Source organism: Natrix helvetica, assembly GCF_964273705.1.
Source record: "Natrix helvetica genome assembly, chromosome: 4".
In the NCBI taxonomy this organism is placed as follows: Eukaryota; Metazoa; Chordata; class Lepidosauria; order Squamata; family Natricidae; genus Natrix; species Natrix helvetica.
In genome coordinates, this window is record NC_138550.1 from 157,293,802 (window position 1) to 157,319,900 (window position 26,099).

General features: G+C 41.8%; 1 protein-coding gene across 1 annotated transcript in view; it reads left to right on the forward strand.

The window, feature by feature from the left end:
* The window catches only part of NSMCE2 (NSE2 (MMS21) homolog, SMC5-SMC6 complex SUMO ligase), a 262,790-nt gene extending 237,034 nt beyond the window's left edge, over nucleotides 1-25,756 (forward strand). Inside the window, exons 5-7 of the mRNA XM_081950604.1 lie at nucleotides 9,957-10,060; nucleotides 11,639-11,745; nucleotides 25,392-25,756. Coding sequence (XP_081806730.1) covers nucleotides 9,957-10,060; nucleotides 11,639-11,745; nucleotides 25,392-25,506 — 326 coding nt within the window. The 3' untranslated portion in view covers nucleotides 25,507-25,756. The remainder of the gene's footprint in view (nucleotides 1-9,956; nucleotides 10,061-11,638; nucleotides 11,746-25,391) is intronic.
* Nucleotides 25,757-26,099: the final 343 nt, after the last annotated feature.

Genomic DNA, 26,099 nt, shown 5'->3' on the forward strand with positions numbered 1-26,099 from the left:
TTGGCTGTTCACAGTCCTAGAGATTGGAAGCTTTGTGTGGTGTGTGCATCAATGCATCTCGAGGGAGGATTTGTGCTGTAAATCATTTCTGTGTAATCTCCAAGTTAGTTTGACCCAGGTGAGCAGCATTGTTCAAGCAGCATAATTAATTTGAGAACAGATATAAAACTATAGGCAATAGCACGAGGATGGAATACAGTACATATACTTCTGTAGAAGCTAGAATTTTTTAAAAAAGGCTCTTTGAGTGCAGGAATACACAACAGGGTTCCCAACAACGCTAACAATTGGTTGTATGACACGTTCTCTGGGGTGACACTGACTTAGATTTTATCCTGTCTGTGTGCTCTGTAAGTGAATTGTTGTTTTATATGAGCCAGCTGCAGTGCGTGTGAAGAGAACTGTTTTAACCTGTAGCTTTTTATGTTCATATCTGTCCTACTCTTTGTAGGCTTATTTACATCAGCAGGAAATCAGAAAGCAATGGCAATAAAGAATAAGCCCCTAAGCAATAAAATAAAATAAAATAAAATAAAATATTTTAATCATTAGAAGATACTATAAATATAAGTGAGGATGCTTATTTCTCTTACATAACCAATATGATATTTTAAACTAGCTAGAGCCATTTATATGTGTACTGATTATATATTAAGGGAGGCTAGATTGAAAAATGAACAAATGATGGGGCTGATATAGGGGGTGAAATGCTATCGGTTCGGACAGGTTCACCCGAACCTGTAGTAAAAAATGCTACCGATTTCGGTGAACTGGTAGCTTCTACGACCAGCTGTGCCACGTGATTAGAAATTGCATCGCACAGCTGATCGTCAGAACTATCAGTTCGTCTGAACCGGTAGCATTTTTTTATGTTCCAATGATCAGCTGTGTGACAATCAGCTGTGCCACCCAATTTATATTTGCTAGAAAGCAGGAAATCCTGCTTTCCCTCCACCGTTGCTGTTCTACTTACCTTTGCAGACTCAGAAAAGGCTTCTTAATCCTCCTTTTTCAGCGCTGCGCAGTGTTGGCTTCAGTGAAGCGAACCGGTAGCAGACTTCAGAGCATTTCACCCCGGGGCTGATGTCACTGTTCCGATAGGTCAAAATGCAAAAGGATCTGGGAAACTGTGATAATGAAAGTCAAGGAGCGTAGAGAAAAATGGAACTAAGGTAAAATAGAAAAACCCAAGCTAGTGACAACAGATACAATCAGCCTTAAAACGAAGACCCTGAAGTGATGGGCATCTTCTGCCTTTTTGAAGTGATTGTCAAAAGCGCGGTCAAGAAATAGGCTGCAGGCTAACGTTTAGTAGGTTAGCAATGAAGGCTTTGGAAAAGATAGACCTGCCAAAATCAGAACTGTGCTGGCAATGGCTTTCTCGGTGACCCTCTATGGAAGCAAAAGTTGGGCTTTGAAGAAGCTTTCGAACTTTTGGGCTGAAGAAGAAGTCTTGAGAAAGCAGTGGACAGCCAAGAACACAAATGGATCCTATTAAAAATGCAATCTAGGCTTTTACTCAAAGCACCAATGGCCAGGCTCATATTTTCATATTTTGGACATATCGTATGATAACCCAGCTCTCTAAATACATAATGCGATGGAAGAGAAAAGGACTATTAAACAGCAGAGTAGATGGACTTCATTACCAAAAGAGGGGGGCCTTGTGGGGAGATCTCAAGGGTGAGATTAGGAACAAATCATCCGGAGAAGGTCTGACTATGTTGAAACTGAACTTGATGGCACATCATGAGTTGGGGCCATTTAGAATGGCAGGTGCCACACTCCTCACAATTAAGCAGTGTTTTATTGCTACCATTGTTAAGTGTGTCACTACAATTGTTAAGTTAGAATCGTGATTGTTAGGTGAACCTGGCTTCCCTCTGACATTGCGTATCAGGAAGTCGCAAAAGGTGATCGCATGACCCTGGGACATTCGTCATAAATATATGCCACTTGCCAAGCCTCTGAATTTTGAGCCCGGGGATGTTGCAATGCTCATGTGAAAAAACAGCCATCAGTTAGTTTTTTCAGTTCCGTTACAGTCACTAAATGAATGGTTGTAAGTCAAGGAGTAGCTGTATTTCTTTCAGATTATACCCAATCCACATTTTTCCGAGCCACTGACGTTAGACCACTGATAACAGACTTGAAAAGACAGTGTCAAGAACCAACCCTCAATCTTAGTATAAAGCAAATAACTTATGGTAACTGATAATGTGACCTTGAGGTACAAGATGTATTAAGAGCTTCCAAAAGTGTACTTCCTTAAAGCCCTACATGAAAAGACCTATTCCAGGATGGTTTTAAATCCCTATTGAATGAAGAGCTCATTTGATTTCTTAGCAGACAGAAAGATCTATAAAGATAAGGGCTTGATTAGCGACGTTAATGAATCCCACAAAATGGTCTTATTGTTTCAAATGCCGACTGTTAAAAATGATCTTGCCATGGAAAATAGAGTAACCAGTTCCAGCTCAGTGGAAATAGGCAAATGAAAATGTTTAAACATTAATTTTATAGGTATATTCATAAAATATAGCAAAGAATGAAAAGAATACAACTGAAATTTATGGGAGGCTGAGACATTCCAACATCTTGCTCTATTTTAGTGTTGTTATGATATGACCGCAACATGTTCCATTCTGTCACATTTTTACTCTAATGTAATAATGAGCTTTTTTAAACTTCTGTTTTCCTAGGATAGAATCTTCCCTTTCTCCATTTTAAACACACAAGAAGCGTGAAGGTGAAACTACTATTTTTCATATTTACACTAGATCCATGATGGCGAACCTATGGAATGCGTGCGTAAAGTGGCACACGGAGCCATTTCGCCTGGCATGCGTAGCATCAGCCATTCCTCTTCCAGGTTTCTGGCATGCATGTGAACGCGCGGATCAGCTGGGGTTTGTGAATACGGCAGTGCCGGAAACTGGAAGAGCTGGTCTTCTGTTTTCCAGCTTGCGTATGCATACTGGCCAGCTAATCAGCGCAGGCGTGGCAGTAACCGGAAGACTTGCCGGCCAGTGCACATGTATGTGCTGGAAACCGGAAGTTAATGTTTGGGAAGCTCATGCCCCCTGGGAAACTCCTCTTCTTGATCGTGGCCCAGTGTTCCCTTTTCTGCACTCAGTGCCAAAAAGATTCACCATTGATGCACTAAATATCTCAGGGTTTGCCACAAAGAAGAGGGACTCAAACTATTCTCCAAGGCACCTGAGGGTAGAACAAGAAGCAATGGGTGGAAACTAATCAAGGAGAGAAGCAACTTAGAACTGAGGAGAAACTTCCTGACAGTTAGAACAATTAATCAGTGGAACAGAAGTTATTTTATTATTATTAATTAGATTTCTAGACCGCCCCCTCTCCCCGGAGGGACTCCAGTTGCCTCCAGAAGTTGTGAATGCCCCAACACTGGAAGTCTTTAAGAAGATGTTGGATAGCTATTTGTCTGAAACGGTATAGGGTTTCCTGCCTAGGCAGGGGGTTGGACTAGACAACCTCCAAGGTCCCTTCCAACTCTGCTATTGTATTGTAAATAGGCAATCTAAGCACTTCAACGCATGCTTGGATTCAAGCGGTCCCAAGTTTCCATATGTAGTATCTCCTGATTTATGGTTGAAGGGCTGGAGCAGGTAGCTGCTTTTAAAAAGCCACTGGCCATCCATGCAAATAATACTGACTCAGCTGTGTGGGACTGTATATTTCCCATTCATCCATTATCCATCACATGTTGGGAGGGCATAAGTTTGGAGAAGGCTACATGTTGTAGTCAATAAAGGAGGTTCTTCATGTTTACTGTATGAAGATGCTCAAAGTCGGATTGGTTAAGGTATTATCCAGAGTAAAACTGGATAGGGGCTACTTGGAGAAGGCCGGTGGCTTACAGCCTCTTGGTGAACATTGCAGAGAGTTGCTTTGTACCTTTCTGGTTTTGTGAAATAGGGATGCCCCAAAAACAGTGTTTCTCAATCTTAGCAGCTTTGAAATGCATGGTCTTCAACTCCCAGGATCACCCAGCCTTCCTTTGACATCACTGCGAAGAAGGAAAAGAATAGGATAGGATAGGATAGGATAGGATAGGATAGGATTGGATTTCTTTATTGGCCAAGTGTGATTGGACACACAAGGAATTTGTCTTTGGTGCATATGCTCTCAGTGTACATTTAAAAAAGGATACATTCATCAGGAATCATAAGGAACAACACTTAATGATATCTAGTCATAGGGTACAACGAAGCAACCAAATCATACTAGGAAACAATCAATATAAATCGTAAGGATACAAGCAACAAAGTTACAGTCATAAGTGGGAGGAGATGGGTGATAGGAAGGATGCGAAGATTAATAGTAATAGAAATGCAGACGTAGTACATTGTTTGACAGTGTTGAGGGAATTAGTTGTTTAACCGAGTGATGGCGTTGGGGAAAAACTGTCCTTGTGTCTAGTTGTTCTGGTGTGCAGTGCCTTATAGCGTTGTTTTGAGAGTAGGAGTTGAAACAATTTATGTCCAGGATGTAAAGGGTCTGTAGATATTTTCACAGCCCTCTTCTTGGCTGGTCTACAGGTCCTCAATGGAAGGCAGGTTGGTAGCAATTGTTTTTTCTGCAGTTCTAATTCTCCTCTGAGGTCTGTCTCTGTCTTGTTGGGTTGCAGAACCAAACCAGACAGTTATGGAGGTGCAGATGACAGACTCAATGATTCCTCTGTAGAACAGAATCAGCAACTCCTTGGGCAGTTTGAGCTTTCTGAAAAGCTAAAAAAAAGCCTTTAAAAAGGCTTAAAAAACCTTTTTTTTTAAAAAATAGATTTTTATGGACCTACCCAAGTTTAAAGCCTTGACTAGCCCTTAAACCAGTCCAAGTGTTAGTTTTACTACAGAACTTTCTTTCTTCTGAAACTACTCAATTCTCCCTTGTCCTAATGCAGTGTTTCTCAACCTTGGCACCTTTTCAGATGAGTGGACTTCATCTCCCAGAATTCCCTGGCCAGCTCGCTCACTCACAGTTTCTTAGTCTGCTGGCTCATTTTTGAAGGCTACCTTTTGTATTATTTCATTATTTTTTCCTCAACCTTCTCCCAAGGAGCTCAGACTGGAATAACAGGTCCCCCCCCCCCCCGACACCAGCATACTGCAACCTGTTCCTTTCAGTTGCGCTGGGTCTCACAACCCCAGCATAGCTTGGAATTCGGTGGGTACACACATGCTTTGAACCCTCAATGTGAGAAAGGCCCAGGTTGAAGTCTCTAGAGCAGGGGTGTCCAAACTGGAGAACGTTAAGATTTGTGGACTTCAACTCCCAGAATTCCCCAGCTGGGGAATTCTGGGAGTTGAAGTCCACAAGTCTTAAAGTTCCCCAGTTTGGACACCCCTGCTCCAGAGCTAAGCTTCTGTTGAGTAAGCCAGAATTGGCTATCTTCCCATTATTGAGCTTAGTCATAAACCACCACTTGTCAATCCCCATGCCCGGATGGATTCACATGACAGACTAAGCCGAAACCAAACAACCCATCCGATCGTCCCAACACCCTCTGTGAAGGTTCAGGACACATGAACTCAAATTCTCCTCCTTTTTGTTTTCGTTGGAGAAGAAGGAGAATCACTTGGACGTTGGCGCAATGAACATATCTTGGATTCTCTTTCGGCCTTGCAGGTTTGCCCTCGGCTTACGACAATTCATTTAGTGACCATTCAAAGTCGCAACGGCACTGAAAGAAGTGACTCATGACCATTTTCACACTTACGATCTTTACAGCACCCCCCCATGATCACGTGATCAAAACTCAGATGCGTGGCAACTGGTACATATTTATGATGGTTGTGATTGTCCCAGGATCCTGTGATCACCTTTTGTGATCTTCTGACCGAGTGAAGTCAATGGGGAAGCCACTGAACAAGCGTGTTGCTAATTTAACAGCTGCAGTGGATGATTAGGGGACTGGAGACAAAAACATATGAAGAACGGTTGCAGGAACTGGGCATGGCTGGTCTAGTGAAGAGAAGGACCAGGGGAGACTTGATAGCAGTCTTCCAATACTTGTGGGGCTGCCACGGAGAGGAAGGGGTCAGGTTATTTTCCAAGGCACTTGAAGACCAGACAAGGAATAATGGATGGAAACTGAACAAGGAGAGATTCAACCTGGAAATAAGGGGAAATTTTCTGACAGGGAGAACAATCAACCAGTGGAACAGCTTCCCTTCATCACTGGAGGCTTTCAAGAAGAGACTGGGCTGCCATTTGTCAGAAATGGTGTAGGGTCTCCTGCTTGGGCGGAGGTGGGACTAGATGACCTACAAGATCCCTTCCAACTTTGTTAATCTGTAATCTGATTCACTTAAAAATTGTGGCAAAAAAGGTTTTAAAATGGGGCAAAACTCACTTGACAACTGTCTCGCTTAGCAGCAGAAATTTGGGGCTCAATTGTGGTCGTAAGTCGAGGATGACCTGTATTGGCTGTTTGAACGCAGTCTTTGTTCAAACCTAGGTAGCCTAGCTGTCTGTTTCCGAAATGTTTTAGTTCGGTGGCTTTTTTAAAAATAAAGGATAGAAACAGATTTCATTTGGCACAAAAGACGAACGGTATTACATTGTGGAATAGAATGGAAGAGCATCGTGGCTGTTATATAATTCCACCAGCTACATCCCTCTCCCCACATGCAGGCATCCCACCAATCCCTGCAGAGAAAGGAAGTAGTGTTCTGCAGATCCAATTTGTGTTTGTTATGCTGCCTTGACAGATGGAAGGAGTTAAGCAGGCACAACAAAGCATGGCACTACGTAGAAATAGCTTGATTCATCCACGGGATGAATCATCCCAGCTTTTCAACCCCCATTACAAGACAAAATTTCACCCGAGAAGGCTGGCAGTGAAACCACGATCTTGGTAGCCATGGAGGTAAACACTGGAGTTCGGTTTGCCAGCCTTCATTCAAAGCTGTCTCACATATATACCCTCCCTCTGGCATTGTCCAAGCCTTGCAACAGACAAAACTATACTCACAGAGGGACCATTTTTCTTACAAATCCAATTTTTCATGTACAGTATGTCTATCCTGAGTTTTGGGCATATATTAAGGATGTAAAAAATCTCTCTCTCTCTCTCTCTCTCTCTCTCTCTCTCTCTCTCTCTCTCTCTCTCTCTCTCTCTCTCTCTTTCCCTCCCTCCCTCCCTCCCTCCCTCCCTCCCCTCTTCTCTCTTTCACAAAATCACCTACTGGATTGCTGTGCATAGAGATATGTAACATATTGTAGATCACTAGCCTACACTCTATATAGTTTTATTTATTTTTATTGCAGTTTGTTGTAGTGTGACATACAAATAGAAACAAAGATCATATATACCAAGTGATGTATTAACGAGCTGAAACTTCAGGGCAAGGTGCATGAAACATCAGCTTATATGGGAAATGCTCTGTTGACATTCCACAGCCATGAAACACATGTGGGATATTTGTCCACCGACCCTTAATAGAAGTAGCAATAAAGTTGGATAGGAATATGTTGTACTTTTGAAAGTCAAGCCAGAAAAATAGATGGCGATACCAGCCAGCTATTATGGTAATGGAACAGAAAGTCCCTCTCCCCCCCACCCACCTCTCTCTCCCTCTTTTTCCATCCAACTACAGATAGTCCTTGATTTACAACCATAACTGAGCTCAAAATTGTTCAGCAAGGCAGTTGTTAAGGGAGTTTTCCCCTTGTGACTTTTTTGGCCACAGGTGCTAAGTGCATCACTCCAGTTCTTCAGTGAGTCATGCAGTCCTTAAGAGAATCTGGCTTTCCCCCCTTGATTTTCCTTGTCAGGTTTCAAATCCTGGGCAATGCCTCTGCCATGAATATATCCCAGTTGCCGAGCGCTTAAATTTTGGATCACATGGTCATGGGGATGCTACAGTGGGTGTAAGTTTGAAAACCAGTCATAAGACACTTTTTTCTGTGGTGTTGTAACTTTGAACGGTCACTAAACAAGTGGCTGTAAGTCAAGGGCTACGTACATTAGACTTGAGATATACAATACAATACAATACAACGCAATACAACGCAATACAATACAATAGCAGAGTTGGAAGGGACCTTGGAGGTCTTCTACTCCAACCCCCTGCCTAGGCAGAAAATCCTACACCACTTCAGACAAATGGCTATCCAACATCTTCTTAAAGACTTCCAGTGTTGGGGCATTCACAACTTCTGGAGGCAAGCTGTTCCACTGATTAATTGTTCTAACTGTCAGGAAGTTTCTCCTCAGTTTTAAGTTGCTTCTCTTCTTGATTAGTTTCCACCCATTGCTTCTTGTTCTGCCCTCAGGTGCCTTGGAGAATAGTTTGACTCCCTCTTCTTTGGCAACCCCTGTGATACTGGAACATTGCTATCATGTCTCCCCTAGTCCTTCTTTCTCTTAAGCTAAACATACCCAGTTCCTACAACCATTCTTCATATGTTTTAGTCTCCAGTCCCCTAATCCTCTTTGTTGCTCTTCTCTGCACTCTTTCTAGAGTCTCCACATCTTTTTTACATCGTAGTGACCAGAACTGAATGCAGTATTCCAAGTGTGGCCTTACCAAGGCCTTATAAAGTGGTATTAACACTTCACGTGATCTTGATTCTATCCCTCTGTTTATGCAGCCTAGAACTGTGTTGGCTTTTTTGGCAACTGCTGCACACTGCTGGCTCAGATATACAGCCTTAATAGTTACACGTAGACAGTGCAAAAGAAGGCTCTTCTATTTGTCTATTGCTGCCAAGAATGGAACTGTAAAGTCGTGTATAAGTCTAGTTGAACTCATAGAGGTTATGGATATAGCAATAGCACAGACTTATATACCACTTCACAGTGCTTTTAAAGCTCTCTCTAAGCAGTTTACAGAATCTGCATATTGCCCCCAACAATTTGGGTCCGAATTTTACCCACCTGGTAAGGATAAATATGCCCACCTAATGTTTCCGACAACACTTTTGGAGGGCTTTACCAATAGCAATAGCACTTAGACTTCTATACTGCTTCAGAGTGCTTTACTGCATTCTCTAAGCAGTTTACAAAGTAAGCACGTTGCCCCCAACAATCTGTAAATTAGCACTTCTGAATAACAGTGGGACAGAATCCCTTGTTCAAGGGAGTTTTAAGGGGGAATGCCTATGTAACTGAAATGGAAAATAATGCTGGCTAAATGATTGCCCAACTGATGCAGAGAAGCTTTTGAATTTAGTAAGCCATTGTTTAGTTTTCTTGCAAACTGATGTTGCTGAGTAAGAATGCTTGAGAGGTGGATTTGGACTATCTCTGCCTTTTTCAAAAAATGTAGTTCAGCTTTAACACGGCAAAGAAGAAAGCAGGAGATCAGTTGCATTGCCACACGTTTGGTGTCTATAGGCAAGAGGAGCTACAAATAATTATCAATAGCACTTACATAACCCCCTCTAAGCAGTTTATAGAGTCAGCATATTATTCCCAGCTATCTGGTTCCTCATTTTACAACCTCAGAAGAAGGGAAGGTTGAGTCAGTCTTGAGCCCGTCAGGATCAAACTTCTGGCAGTGGACAGAGTTAGCCTGCAAAGTTTATTTTAACCTCTTCTTTAAGGTGATTGGAGGAAGAGGGGGGTGGGGAGATGATCTAGCTAGCTATAGTTTTGAGAACTACTTGTGGTCTCCAATCCCAAGTACTACTAACCAGACCTATCCTTGCCATATGTCCCAGCAACCATAGTTTTTTAAAGCTTTGTTTATTTCTTATTTATTTATTTATGTATTCACATTTATGAACTGCCCATCTCCCTCAAAGAGGGAGATTTGCATCCACAGTTAAATGCATCATTCTCATGCTTGCTACCCAGAGTCATTTGTCGAGATGGATGGCTGTAGAAATCAAATAAATGAATGATGATCAAAACAGATTCATCCAGAAAGTGAACAAGCAGGACTCAATGTCATTTCCCCTCTTCTCTCATGCTGCAGTTGGGATCCAGCCGGATGCAGAAGAAGGACCAGCCCTTGAGCAAGTCGATGAGGATCTTGCAGTGACTCAAAGTCAGAGGAAATTTATTTGCCCCATCACACAGGTAGGACCTACATCTAGGTAGCCGAGAGGAAAGAATGATAGCTAGCAGTAGAAGAGAATGTTTGTAGCTCAGAGTTGATCTGCGATGTCCTTGCTGCTCTTTGAGCTTGGTGGTTTTTATTTTATTTATTTATTTAGCTTGTCACTCAAATGCAAGATAACAGGAATAAGAATAAACGTGAATAAGAACACAGGAAATGGGTACAAATAAATGGGGACAGTAAGACAGGGACGGTAGGCATGCTGGTGCGCTTATGCACGCCCTTACTGACCTCTTAAGAATGGGGTGAGGTCCACAATAGACAGTTTAAGGTTGAACCTGGGGGCTTTGAGGAAGTAACAACGGAGTCAGGTAGAGCATTCCAGGCCTTGACCACTCTGTTGCTGAAGTCGTATTTTCTGCAATCGAGTTTGGTGCGGTTTACCTGGAGTTTGTATCTATTGTGTGCTTGTGTATGCTTGCGGTTGAAGCGGAAGTAGTCATTGACAGGTAGGACGTTGTAGCAGACAATTTTGTGTACTACGCCTAGGTCAGACTGTAGGTGGTGTAATTCTAGGTTGTCCAAGCCCAAAATTTCAAGCAAACTTCTTGCAGGCGTTTCATCACCAAACTAGGTAACATCATCAACGCTAGAAGAGAATGGGGAGACTAAACCTCACTCTCTTCTACAGCACCTAATGGGGTAGCGAAATATCTCCAAGAAAACCAACCAACCACCAAGGACCCCACAGTGATAGAGAAGACATAGCAAGTTCACAATTGCATTCTGTTCACCTTCCGCAATATGAAACCATATGCTGGAAGTTGCATGCGTGTGTCGTGTGTCTGTTGCTTTATTTGACGTTTATCAATAGTTTTGGCTCAAGCCTTCAATGAAATGGTTAAAGTGGAGTGTTGCTTTTTCTGTTCTGTTCAAGTGTGAAATGGTTGCAGGCTGGTTTTCTTCTCCAACAATCCCACCAGTTTGTGCAATACAATTTGGACACAAAAACTGATGTGGGATGAAAACGAAAGGGATACAATTGCCTAATGGACAATTGAACAGAGAACATTATGCTCTGGTGCGAGTGATCCACTTTCTTTGCTTGCTCTCTACCTTCTTTATCTAATAAATATATTTCTGGTGGCCCACTAATATTTTGCAAGACAAAAGTGAGCCTACTTGTCTTATGCAATCTTGAACATACGATGTTTTTTTTCAGAATGTGAAAAAGATGCCTTTTTAGTTGGGACTTGGGTTCTACCACCCTTGCAGGAATCCTATTCTTTTTAAAGTATTTACATTTTATTTTCCCTCGCTTCTATTAACCCTTGATTCAGCAATCCTTTTATTTGTCCTATCTTCCCTTTGAGCAAATACCTGCCTATATCTCCATGTATGCTAGAAAATCAATTCCAAATTGCTTCATTCGCTGGAAGCCTTACATCACAGCAATAATAAGGAACAACAGCAGTCATAGTTATCAATTAATGGGGTTTAATTTGTGGAGCTGCAACAATAATACAGAAGCCACTGGCAGACACTACTGAGTTGTTGATTTGAACAATCGCTTATGCGGCCCAATAACTTTATTGCAGGAAGAAATGAAGAAACCAGTTAGGAATAAAATCTGCGGACACACCTATGAGGAAGAAGCCATCTTAGAACATATCCGGCGCAGACAACAACATAAGAAGAAAGTCAAGTAAGCAGTTCTGAGCGTTGATGGAATGGGGGCGGGGGGAAGAGAGGGTGGGGGAGAGAGAGAACAAGAACCTTATTCAACTTGCAAAAGTAATGTTGAAGGAAATGTCCTTCTGGGTTCGGCTCCGAGTGGGGAAAAAGACACTGGAGACATGGAGGATGCTTGGAAAGATGGTTTAATGATGGACAGGACCACATGGCTTGAGGTCCTGAACAGAAAAGGTGATCACATGCTTCAAGATGCTGGGTGAAGAAGAAAAAAAAGAAAGGGCTTTCTGAGAGTTCCTGGGATTTTTATACTCTCTGTTCGGCCCCACCTCTCTGTTTCCTGTTCCTGTGTAATAAATGTATTCTGATTGATTGACAGACTCCCAGGGAGGTGGGGTCTTAGCTAACACTGTAGGTTGTGCGCCTTTTTGAGTCCCAAGTTGGTTGAGTTCCCCGATGCCATGTGGTGAGTTTCTGTAGAAGGCTAATCCTACCTTTGTTACGTAGACTAGCTAAGGCTTTTTTTAATGGCCCATTAACAAAGGTGGGGGCTATTAAGAGTGAGTCTGTTTCCTGCCTAAAAACAGGTTTCTCCATTTCTTATCCAGAGAAATATAATATTCTGCCTTTTCAATATTTCCCAGGCTATTTCATTTTTCTAGGAGAGGGGTGGGTGCTAACTTCCTACAGTAAAATGCAGATTGTGTGACTTTAGAAAATTCTGGTGTGGGAGGAGGAGCTGAATTCGCAACGAAACGACGTGCGATCTCAATGCTCTGAGATCGCAGTCGATACTTTTGCCACTAGGGTGTCCAAACGGACCTAAACCATCCCGAAGAGATGGTGAACAGGAAGATTACATCTTGCTTATCTCGGGGATATCGCAAAATCCCCGAAAGAAGCAAGAGAAGATCTTCAAGCCGGTGACAAAAAATCCAGCCAAGGCTGACAAAGTCGGGGCAGCTCCAAAACGGAACGATGTGGAAAGAGAGTTTCCAGTTGGTGAGGAATTTTTATTGTTCTAAAAAAAAAGGACTGCTTATAAAAGCATAAAAACCAATTTAAATCAAAGAATAGAAGAACTTAGTGGCGAAATTGAATTTTGCAATGGTTTTGGACAGTGGTTATCTTACTTTTAAATGTTATTTACATGGATTGAATCTATGCAAACCTTTTCAAACAGATGGATTAAGTTTTCTTCTTCTAACCTTTCTTTGTGACTCTCTGTAAGCTACAGATTAAATTTTTCCTCTTTTATTGCTGTGGGTATTTTCTTTTTTATGCATTTAAAGATTGGACCTCTTTTTCTAATTTGATATACAAAAAAGATACAAAAAGAACAAAACCCCACCCCGGAGGCTGGGAGGCATTGCTGTTCGGAGTTGTTGTGTATCCAAAGACGGAACCTTTTTTCTTTTTTTCTTTGTTCCCATGGATTGCTTTGACTTTCCAACTTAAAATACAAAATAGTTACAAAAAGAAACTTTTTAACAGCGTTGCATTGCTCGAATGCTGGGAGACTTTTTCGAACGGAGTTGTGTGTATCCTGATGGAACTTTCTTTGTTTAGACTGACGGCTTGGCTACAGAGTGATTAGAAAAAAAGCCAGATGTCCCTTGGAAGTGCATTCAAGTGAAAACAACGGTCTTTGTGAACGTATGCTTAATCTTGTTGACCTTCCAAGCAAGAGCAACTGCGTGTGATAATATGGCATCTCAAGAAAACGTATTTAAATTTGCAAGCAATATTTTCAGAATTACAAAAATTATTAAATACAGAGGAAAGATTTGAGAGAAAACTGGAATATTTGGACCATGTAACAGCAAAATATGATGAAAAAATTGAGGATGTTTTTCAAATGTAAAATGAGGTGATTGAAACTCAAAAAAACAAAGTGGAAAATGAATATAAAGAGACTAAATCTGTCGATATCTATGGCAATTGGTTTATTTCTGAAAAAAGAAAGAATGGAAAATTGAAAGAGGAATTAAATGGAGAGGAAATACATTCCAAAGGGCAAGATATAGAAGAAGAAGAAGAAGAAGAAGAAGAAGAAGAAGAAGAAGAAGAAGAAGAAGAAGAAGAAGAAGAAGAAGAAGAAGAAGAAGAAGAAGAAGAAGAAGAAGAAGAAGAAGAAGAAGAAGAAATTATTAAAGAATTTATGGACTATGAAATCCTATCTGCAAAAATATTGATAACACTGCTGACAATTAAAAACAAGCTGAACAAGGAAACAGAAAGAGGGCATCAAGAGTACATGAGAGACTTTACAAGCAAGGAGTTGCTAAGAGAAGTCCATACAGACTTGATCAAGATGTTTAGAAGACTAGTTCCACAAATGGCAGAACATAGATTGTTTTGTTTCCAGAAAGATACAGGTTGATAGATGGAAGAGTATAATTTAAAAATAGCTAAACTTAGTGAAATTCAGTGATAATAGGTAGAGTTAAATAAAAAATTGATAATGATAATAATGTATACCAGTGGTAGTCAACCTTTTTCTACCTACCGCCCACTAATGGATCTTTCTTGATGGAAAAATTTCCTTACCACCCACCAGTTTTTGCGCAAGTGCGGGATATTTTTTAGAAAGGAGGGTGTTTTTTTAAAAAAGAAATGTACATACTTTTATCTTTTTATTTCTACTTTATGCATGTTTATAATGTTTTTAACTTTATAAAGTTTAATTAGAAAACAATAAAGTAAATTGAAATTAGCTTTACTAGTGATTAATGAGATCTTTGAGGCTGATGCTGCGAGACTAAATATTTGATATCTGGTTCGATTTTCATAAGGAACAAACGAAGGTCTCCTCTTTCGGTGCTTTTCCTTTTTATCTCCTTTTTTTAAATCTTCCTTAGGGCTATGTACAAAAGTAAGGCTGAGCTAGTTAGCCCACTTATTATTATTAGCCAACAACAATTCTCTCCTGCCTTTTCTTTCTCCTATTTTGCAACTGCTCTGCTCCGCTTCTGCCTGTCCCTGCTATCAGTTTCTACTCGACTTCTCCTCCTCCTCCTTTCCCCACAACCCCACTCCCTTCTAGCAGTGATGATGTTACCTAGTTTGGTAATGAAATGTCTAAGAAAACCACCAAGCTCAGAAAGCAGCAAGGATCCCACTATCCCCCACCTCCTCTTTCTCCCTTTCATTCTCCTTTTTGTCTTTTCTGCTCCTTCCCCCCCCCCCAAGCTCAGAAAACAGCAAGGATCCCACTATCCCCCACCTCCTCTTTCTCCCTTTCATTCTCCTTTTTGTCTTTTCTGCTCCTTCCCCCCCCCCCCACCTCACCCCCTTCTAGCACTTCACCAGCTCAGGCGCGACCGGAGAAGTTTCTCTTTTCAGAAATGTCTTCAGTGGAGCGGTGGCAGCCTGGCAGGCTGAGCCTGCGTCCCTTTCAGGAGCTTCACTGAGGAAACTTCTCCCGTCGCGCCTAAGCTGGTGAAGCGCAGGCAAGCGCCATCCCATCGCCAGGGAAACAGTGAGTGAGGTGAATCGCGTGGTTGCTCAGATCACACGGGCGCAGCCCGACTGGAGAAGTTTCTCTTCTCAGAAATGTCTTCTCGGGCTGCGCCCGTGTGATCTGAGCAACCACGTGATTCACCTCACTCACTGTTTCCCTGGCGACGGGACGGCGCTTCTCGCGCGCATTAGTTCAAAAGGAGGTTTTAACCTCCGAAATCCCCACCGCCCACCTGGAATCCCAAAACACCCACTAGTGGGCGGTAGGGACCAGGTTGACGACCCATGATGTATACAATGTGTAGTGTTATGATAAGCAATAGTTGGATATGAATACTGAATGATACCCATGAAGGGAAGGCTAGAAACCCTTTTGGATTATATATAAAGGTTAATAATAATAATAACAAAAAAAGAACTAAATTAGACACAGTGAAGTTTTGATTATTAGGGGGGAAATGTTATGATATAGGATATAGTCAAATAAAGAAAGGATAATGATAATAATCTATATACATGTATGGGTATAATATAAGGAAACTGGATGCAAATTATAAACAGTGATTTGGAAAGGAGGATTAGAAAATTTAGTTATTAAATATTATGGATGTTTAGCTAGAATAGGATATAAGGATTCAGTGTTAATGGAGGATTTTAGAAACAGTAAATGAAATGCCAGTATGTGGTTATGTACTAAATTTTGGTATATTTTATGATGAAGGACATTTAAACAATCATAGTCAAATAAAAGTGGAGGTATGATGATAATATCTATAAACATTTGAGTTAAGATACTAGAGTTAATATGAACTATACTTGATGACGGTGGAAGAGATGCACGAAAGCAGGAGATTGTACACTATTTCTGAAAGATGGCAGTCCAGTCTCTTCTTGAAAGCCTCCAGTGATGAAGCTCCCACAACTTCTGAAGGCAACTTCTATTCCCTTTGTTGATTGTTCTCACTGTCAGAAAATTTCTCCTTATTTGTAAGTGGAATCTCTCCTTGATCAGTTTCCATCCATTATTCCTTGTCTGGCCTTCAGGTGCCTTGGAAAATAGCTTTACCTCCTCCTCTCTGTGGCAGCTCCTCAAATATTGGAAGACTGCTATCACATCTCCCCTGGTCCTTCTCTTCACTAGACTAGCCATGCCCAGTTCCTGCAACCGTTCATTATATGTTTTAGTCTTCAGTCCTCTTATCAACTTTGTTGCTCTTCTCTGTACTCTTTCTAGAGTCTCAACATCTTTTTTATAGTGCGTCATTTGCATTGTATAGATTTTTTTCTCTTCCCTTTCCTTCCCCTTCCCCCTTTTCCAGAAAGCTGACTTAACACATCGTATCCAAATAGCCTAATTTGAGCTGGGTTGTTTTGGCCTTCAGTGAGAACTCTGGATTGCGTCTCTTAATTATCCCCAGCTACCACAGTTGCTAATAAGAACTGTTTATCTGACACATCTAGAAGAAATAAAATGGGGAAAGCTGATAACAGTAGTATAAATAATCAGATGCTAATTACTGTATGTCAGTTGGAGAAAGAAACAGCTCTTTCAAGTCTTAGTCCTGAGGATATATTGTTAGCCATAAAGCAAACCAATTTGGAACAGGGAATGAGGAATTCAATACAGAAGCATGCCATCCTTTCCCCTTAATTTTGTTTTCCATCCCAAAGTATGGCTTCCGTTATCTTAAACAGCAGCACAGGCAAGTTGGCAATATTATTTGGTATCTGGGAAGCTTATCATTTTTGCCATTCATTCATTCCTTCACCCACCTTCCTGTCCGTGGCAGGTGCTGCAGCATGTAATTTCTCTCTCCAGGTATAATTAACACCAAGTACAATATTAAGATGAGTCAAACAAGGATCCAGATGAAATATCTACACTAGAGAGTTATAACAGGCTCTGTTCTGACTGGTTTGCGGGATAGCCTTTGGCAACTTAAGCGCATAAAAGGAACTCTCCTGGATCAAATCGTTGGCCTGCCTTGTCCAGCCTTCTATTGTCAATTTACAGGTTAACCAGAAGCTTCCGAGAATATATGTAAGTGATACAGTGATGGGATTCAAAAAATTTTTAATACAGGTTCTGTGGGCGTGATATGGCTTGGTGGCTGTTGCAGGGGCAGGTTACTGTAAAATCCCCATTCCCTCCCGATCAGCTGGAACTCGGGAGGCAGAAAATAGATGGGGATGGGGCCAGTCAGAGGTGGTATTTGCCGGTTCTCCGGACTACTCAAAATTTCCGCTACCGGTTCTCCAGAACTGGTCAGAACCTGTTGAATACCACCTCTTCCTCCATTATGGCTAATAAGCAGCAGTAAAAAGCTGAACTATAAGAAAGAACAGTTCTTGCTGAGCTGGCTTCTGCTTGCAGCTAAATTTCTAGGGAAAATAACCTTTAACAATATCCAAGCTAAACATTTAGGCCTGTGAGCAGCAGACAACTTATCATCTAAGCTCTGACCTTGTTTTTAATTTCTTCACAGCAGACTCCAGATTTTATCTCACACTGAACAGAAACGTCCTTTATCTCCTTCCAATGATTCCTTCCTCGGTTTTTAATTTCAGAATGCACGAAAGCATCTGAGTTATGGTCTGAATTTACAGATGACATTGTCTGGTTGCTTAGTCCATAGTCGGCTGGATTCATACTTTGCTCCATGTCATAATCAGGATCTACAAAATACACAACAAGATTTACCTGAGATGATCACTCAAAACAAGAGGATGATCTAACGCAACATGTTATCTCAGCCCAATCAAGAGGGGTTAATACTTTTTAATACCTTGGAATCCTGTTGTAGCACTTTGCTGTTTGAGATCTACTGATGGTGTGTTAGGAAGGAAATAGCTTGTTTTTCAGATTTCCAGGAAGATAGAAAGCAATGTTTTGGTGTCACCAGGTGAATCCATGATTATGAGTGTCCTGCTGCCCCAACCTTGGCCAACTTGCCCACTCTCAGTGTTTCTCAGACTTGGCAGCTTTAAGATGTGTGGACATCAACTTGGATTGTGGATTTAGGCTGGAATTAAAGTCTTAAAGCAGGGTCATCTCAACACTTGCCATTGTTCTGGGTTTGGGATAAACGGATTCCATGTTTAGGCAGCTCAGTAAGTAGATGACTACACTTTGGAACGGAGAATCTTCCAAACTTCTTTCTGACCATCGACCAGCGTTTCTGAACCTTAGCAATTTTAAGAAGAGTGGACGTCAACTCCCAGAATTCTCCAGCCAACTGTGCTGCCTGGAGAATTCTGGGAATTGAAGTCCACACATCTTAAAAGTTGCCAAATTTGCGAAACACTGCTCTAGATAAAGAATTGGCAAAGTGTCCTTCCACATTATGGAGCTGTTTTCCTAAATAACTCTCAGCAAAGTTTAAACACACATGGACACATTCGGTATGAAATGTTGGCAGTAATATATTTTCTGTGGTTAAATCTTGGCATTCCTTTCGGGTCCTCTTTGAGTGATCCGCTCTCAACAAATTGTTGTATGCTTCCCATGCATATGTGCATAATGGGCAGGGGTGAAAAATCCAGCAGGTTCTGGAGAATCGGTAGCGGAAATTTTGAGTAGCTCGGAGAACTGGCAAATGTCACCTCTGGCTGGCCCCGCCCCATCACTTCTCTGCCTCCTGAGTCCCAGCTGATCGGGAGGGAATGGGGATTTTGCAGTAACCGTCCCCTGCCACACCCACCAAGCCACACTACGCCCACCAAGCCACGCCTAGAGAACTGGTAGTTTAAAAAAAAATGAATTTCACCACTGGTGATGGGTGTTATAAAAATGTGATGAATAAAATAAATAAATAAGACACCCCCCTCCTTGCTGCTGTTTCAGGAGCCGAGAATAATTTGCTGAGCAGCAAAAGTACCAGCCTTGCCTGTGTCATACAGCTCCTTTTTGACTGGAGGCTTTCTAGGCAATTTAACAGAATTAATTAATCTGGGTAAAAACATGTGCCAGATAAATAATAATTATCTTCACCTCTTTGTAGATTGGGAGAAACAAACCCCAAACTGTGAGACTTTGTGGTTTGCCCAAGGCAAACGCACCACGCTGGAGACACAGCACCGGAGAACTGCCTTTGTCGGTCTGGGGCAAACGCCTTCCCAGACGTGATCTAGGGCTGCCTGCGGACAGAAGGGCCTCCGAGTGACTGCGGCGGAGTCCGTCTCTCCGCTCCTGGGCCCCTGTGCTGCAGAGGCTGCGAATCGGGGCCGGAGAACAGGTTTTATCAAAAGGGCTGGCAGTAGTCATATCTGCAGCACCAGCAGTTTGAAAATGGGCCAGGAACATGTTGGCAGAGAGCATTTAATATCTACATTTTATGGGGAAGGAGAGGAAGATCCTCAGCAATTGGTTTAACAGAATCACAGAGTTGGAAGGGACCTTGGAGGTCTTCTAGTCCAACCCCCTGCAGGAAACCCTATACCGTTTCAGACAAATGGTTAGCCATACTAGTCTCTTCTTAAAACCTCCCAGTGTTGGGACACCCACAACTTCTGGAGGCAAGTTGCTCCACTGATTCATTATTCCCACTGTCGGGAAATTTCTCCTTAGTTCTAGGTTAAGAGGTTGCTTCTCTCCTTGATTAGTTTCCACCCATTGCTTCTTGTCCTGTCCTCAGACACTTTGGAGAATAGTTTGACTCCCTCTTCTTTGTGGCAACCCCTGAGATATCGGAACACTGCTATCATTTCACTTCTAGTTCTTCTTTTCATCAGACTAGACATGCCCAATTCCTGCAACCGCTCTTCATATGTTTTAGCCGCCAGTCCCCTAATCATCTTTGTTGTTCTTCTCTGTACTCATTCTGGACTAGAGTCTTAACATCTTTTTTTATATCGTGGCAATCAAAGCTGCATTCAGTATTCCAGGTGTGAGCTGCTTGAGCAGGCTACATACTAGTTTAATAAATCGTTATTATTATTGTTGTCCTCATCATCTCTTTCCCCCTTCCCTTGGACATGTCCTTCCACCGTTTCAAGACAGATCTGATTTGAAATGCAACTTCCAGTCCATCACTGTTCTGCCCCTTCTTTGAGAAATGGGGAGAAAGCAAAACACAGGTAATCCTTGAGTTACTACCACTTGTTCAGCACAACTGTTCAAATTGCAATGGCACTGAGTGGGGGGAACTTAAAAACTGGTACACAAAGTGGCAGCCATTGCCGCGTCCCCACAGCCTATCATCTGTATAGCATTCCCATCATCTGTCTGTCAGTCTATAGTCTGTCTGTCTATCTCTATCTGTCTGCCTCTGTCTCTATCTCTGTCTGTCTGTCTATCTACCTAACTATCATCTATCATCTATCTATCGGTCTGTCTTAGATTAAAACATTTCATGTTTATGTCAACTCCCAGAATTTCCCAGCCGGCCATATCTGACGTCCACACCTCTTAAAGTTGCCAAAGTTGAGAAACTGCAATATACTATGGTTATTTGTGTATATCTTTCAAACTTTTTAAAGGCAGGAGCATGATAACAGACGATAAGAATCACGAAGATGAGAGGTTTGGGAACATTTTAGGAATGAGAAGGAAGAGCCAACAATGGCTATAGGAATCAAGCTAGGAAAACGTATCCTAAAACTCTTTTTGCTATCCCAGGTGTTATTTTAAGGTTTGGAAGCATTACTTCATGTTCTAAAAACCAATTTAAGCTTTCCAATGCCATATGCTGCAATTTGTTGCATTATATCAGATGCTTGAGAGATGGTTACACAACTGAAAAAAATGGTAGTTAGACTTATTTGTATTCCGTGATCTGAGTTGGTGGAGCTTTTTTTGTTTTGTTTTTGGAGGGGGGAACAAGCACTTAGACTTATATACCGCTTCACAGTGCTTTACAGCCCTCTCTAAGCGGTTTACAGAGTCAGCCTATTGCCCCCAACAATCTGGGTTCCTCATTTTACCGATCTCGGAAGGATGGAAGGCTGAGTCAACCTTCTATTTTTCATCTGTCTATGGAGATTCTCAGTCCTCCAGGTCGTGGCAACTGGATTTTGTTTTTCCTTGAAGACGTTTCTCCTCTCATCTAAGCTTTTTCAGTTCTGACTAAATGGTGGAGGATGGAAAGATGTATATTCCTTGCAGTCGTCTGGTCGTTGGGGCCACTTGGAGATTTATATGTGCCCTCAGTGCAGGGGTGGGTTCCTGCCAGTTCTAACCTCTTCTATAGAAGAGGTTCCACAAATCTACAGTGCCGTTTAGAACCGGTTCCAGCTCCCTCCCCCCTGCCCGTCCGCACATCATCAAGATGAAGAGCCAGAGGAGGAATTCTGGGAGTTGAAGTCCACAAGTCTTAAAGCTGTCAAGTTTGAACACTCCTGGGTTTTTTTTTTCTAAAGGGTTAGGGGTGCAAGGGTCTTGTAACTTGACAGCTTTAAGACTTGCGTGCTTCAAATGCCAGAGTTTCTGAGCCAACATTTTGGTTGCTAAGCAAGAGCGTTGTTAAGTGACTTTCACCACATTTTACAAGTTGGCCACGCCCACCCAGTCACATGGCTGGCAAGCCACTCCCGCCCGGTCACATGGCTGGCAAGCCACTCCCACAAAGCAGGCCACACCTAAAGAAGAGGTTCTAAAAAAATTTGAAACCCTCCACTGCCTCAGTGTCACCTGAATAATGCAAATCGGTGTGGAACCTTCTTGGAACTTTCTTCTATTTTTCATCAGTGGTGAAATTCAATTTTTTTTTACTACCAGTTCTGTGGGCATGGCTTGGTGGGCGTGACATGGCGAGCGTGGCTTGGTGAGCATGGCAGAGGAAGGATACTGCAAAATCTCCATTCCCACTTCATTCTGGGGCCAGCCAGAGGTGGCATTTTCCAGTTCTCCGAACTACTCAACATTTCCGCTACCGGTTCTCCAGAACCTGCTGGATTTCACCCCTGTTTTTCATGCTGTTTGGTGTTCTGTAGCGTTTCCATGTCACCCAAGGAAGCTGTCTTCTCCCCTGCCTCTTCAAACTTCTCAGAATATCTACTGAGAATCTAGAAGTTCTCATCTGCACAGTTCTTTGAAGGTATCAAACAATATGCAGACGCTACAGTCTCTAACGCTATTACTCATTAATACTACCACCACAGGCAAATTATGTCTCGCTTAAGATTGATCTACAAGGAGAAATGTTCCTAAATCTCAGCAACTCATTCCTCCCCAGGCTATCCATTCTCACCTGTTTATATAATTACCTTCTGCATTCTATCTCTCCGAACAGAGCTGGATTATCTATCAAAAGGAAGGTTAGCATTAAATCTCAGAAAATCTCTCTAAAATCCAACATACTTATTTATTCATTGTTTCTGGCTTTTTTTAAAAAGAAAAAAGCCCCTTCAAACTGGAACTACATTTGGATAAAATTAAGTGAATAGGGGAGGATGTCGGCCCACAAATAATCTTAATTTGTGTGGGTGTGTGTATGTACAATATGTGCCCAAAGAATACACCAACTTTAAGCACAGATCTCATATCATAACCTGCAAGGCAGGTTCAGTTTTGCCTTATCGGGCTCTTGAATTTTACAAATCCAGATTATTCCCACCGTAATTTCAAAGCACTATAACCAATGTGCATTCTGCAGCAGACTGGATGATTCATTGCCTAGCTGCCTATATTTATAAACTACTTTTACGAACATAGGTTTCCTGAAAATAAGATACCAGGCAACAGTATACAAATAGAGGCACTCCGATTGTAGGCTAGGGAATTGGTTTTGTTTTTATCAGCGTCTTAAGATCCTTTATGAAGGTGGAGAGAAATACATCACAGTAAAAAAACCTGTGGCTATATACCCAAGACCAGGAGCTTGTGATCGGTACTGGGATCTTCACAGGTTTGTGTGTGTGTGCGACAGAGAGAGTTTTCATTAGTTTATAATGTAGCATACAAAGAAAATACAAAAGCAAGGGACAGGAAAAATAGGGAAGGGGAAAGAAAAGGGGAAAAAGAAAGACAAGGCATTATTCCAACTCTTCATAAGTTCTCAGAGATATGGGTTCCAAGATCCAGCCACCTTCCAGCTTGGGCTTTCATCAGTACGGTTAACTGGAAGGTGTTGTGTTTTTTTTTTAGCTGTTACGATTTTTAGACAACTGGAAATCAGAAATTCTTGCTTACCTGTTACTGCTCACCTGAGATTAATGTAGGCAACCTAGCATGGAAGGAACAGAGACGGCATAGAGGTCAACTTTATACAGTCTAATAATTTCGTATTTGCCAGACTACAACTCCCATTAATCCCTGGGCAGGGCAGACATTTGACCATGAAGCATGGGATTGATGAGAGTCACAGTTCAAACGTCTGGGGGAGAGCATGAGCCGTTTGCAGTGGAATCCAAGGCAACCTTCAAAGGGAGGTTTTGAAGAGTCAAATAAATAATGGAGGAAAGAGGCAACTCCGTTGAAAGGCTATTCCAGAGTGAGAAGCCACCATAGCCAATGAGTGCTCCATGCACAATTATTAATACAATAATACAATAATACAATAGTAGAGTTGGAAGGGACCTTGGAGGTTTTCTAGTCCAACCCCCTGCCTAGGCAGGAAACCCTATACCATTTCAGACAAATGGCTATCCAACATCTTCTTAAAGACTTCCAGTGTTGGGGCATTCACAACCTCTGGAGGCAACTTCTGTTCCACTGATTAATTGTTCTCACTGTCAGGAAGTTTCTCCTCAGTTCTCTCCTTGATTAGTTTCCACCCATTGCTTCTTGTTCTACCCTCAGTTGCCTTGGAGAATAGTTTGATTAAACCTATGCAATATCCCAAACAGATCTCAGCATGTGATGAATGAAAGCAGCTCTTTGCATTAGCCTGGTGTCTATTACATTTCCATTGACAGGCAGACATCAACTGAAACAGAGCTAATTTTAAAGTCTTGTTTGTAGTCCCATAGTTGCTTTTTCAAGAGGCCACAAGTTATGTGGTGGGCATGTCCCAAAACTAAAAAAGATTGGTTGAAAATACGTATCTGGTTGGGGAAAAAAATGACAAGCATATTGAACGGAAACCTTGTTGTTGGGCATTCTACCAGAAAAAATGCAACAAAAAGACTACATACTTGATTTTACATGTGCTGACTGTGGCTAGGATTGTGTTTGCTCAACAGTGGAAGAGTTAGGACATGGAATGCGCAGAAATGGACAGATTAATGCTTATTATCAAGGACAGAGAAGAAACTGAATATTTTCTGATGTGGGATGTATTTTATCAATGGCTAGAGCAGAGGTCAGCAACCCGCGGCTCCGGAGCCACATGTGGCTCTTTCATCCCTCTGCTGCGGCTTCCTGTTGCTCAAAATACGTGTCACAGCCGCCAATGTGCGACACCCACTGGCACGCAATTTAGTGAGCTTTTCGACCCCCGGTAGACCAACCATGGATAAATCCAAGAAAAGAAAAGTTTCAGAAGAAAACAGAATGTTTAATTCAACTACACATGCTAGTTTTGTGGCCACTCAGGAAATAGTCAGGGACGGGAAGGGTTTTGTGTTTATTCCCGGTGTTTTCTTTTCTGTGGGAAATGGGTCCAAATGGCTCTTTGAGTGTTTAAGGTTGCCAACCTCTGGTCTAGAGAATAGAAATAGACGTTAGGAAGAAGGAGGTATAAGAAGAGAAATGTTACTATGGAGAGAAGTGTATGATGATATTATGTATTATTGTAATTATCTTGATATATAGTTATATTATCAATGTTATTGTAATGAATATAACAACAAATATGGGGACTGTGAACTTTCAAATAATTGTACCCAGTTCACACACTGTTTGATGGAGATGAGAAGTCTTAATCAATACAATAAATGAAACATTTTTAAAAAGCACCTTTGGGACAACCATGAACCTGGATGACTGAGCATCTCCATAGACCAGGGGTGTCCAAACTTGGGAACTTTAAGACTTGTGGACTTCAACTCCCAGAATTCCCCAGCCAGCATGGCTGGCTGGGGAATTCTGGGAGTTGAAGTCCACAAGTCTTAAAGTTCCCAAGTTTGGACACCCCTGCCATAGACATCTGGTTTCTAGGTTTGCAACATGGATAAAAATAACAGTTCTGCTGAAAGTGAGTTTTTCCCCACTGAAGGAGCGAATCGGAACCGCCCCACTGGATTGAAAGCTAAAGTGAGAACTTCCGTTTTGCTGATTTGAAGGTGATTTTAACTCAGAGCGTTTCCCCTTCTTTACAGCTGCCCCCAAGTTGGCTGCAACAACAAGGAAGTCCGAAAAGCAGACCTGGTGTTCGATGAAGTCCTCAAAAGAACGGTTGACATTTGGAATCAACGGAGCCAATCAACACAGTAGAGAGAGCCCCTGGCCCCAGCGGTTGTGACAACAAAGGACACCAGACCGTAGAAGAGTTCATCGGAGCCTAGGCTTCTAATTTTCAGCTGGTTGTGTAAGAGATTGTTACTGCAAGTATTTCAATAGCAGGCAAAGTTGAAGGTCTGACCTGTTGCTAAAAGCATTTTCTTGGAAGCTGCCAAGTGAAAAAATGCCTTGCTTTGTTTACCTTTATGTGTGTATATATATATATATATTTAAAAACAAAAACCCGTATTCAGCTCCTGCATTTTGTAAATAAAACTATGAAGTTATCTTCAGCCCCTTCATTTGGCAAGGAGGAAGGACTGCAGAATTCTTCTCTGGGGTTCATATTACCAAGTGTACTGTAAAATCGTAAATCGTCATCTTCTGCTAGATGCTTTTCCCTATGGGCAAGACATAATAAGCTAGCTGGGTCATTTGAATGTTTGGATATGTGACAGTAAGGTGTCACTTTCTGTCAGTCCGCCCCACCTCACAGAGGAAGGAAGCAGTATTAGGTATTTTCACTGCCCTGAGTTACTTATAAACTAATAAAAGGTTTCCCTTGTCCAGTCAGGGAAATGACTCTA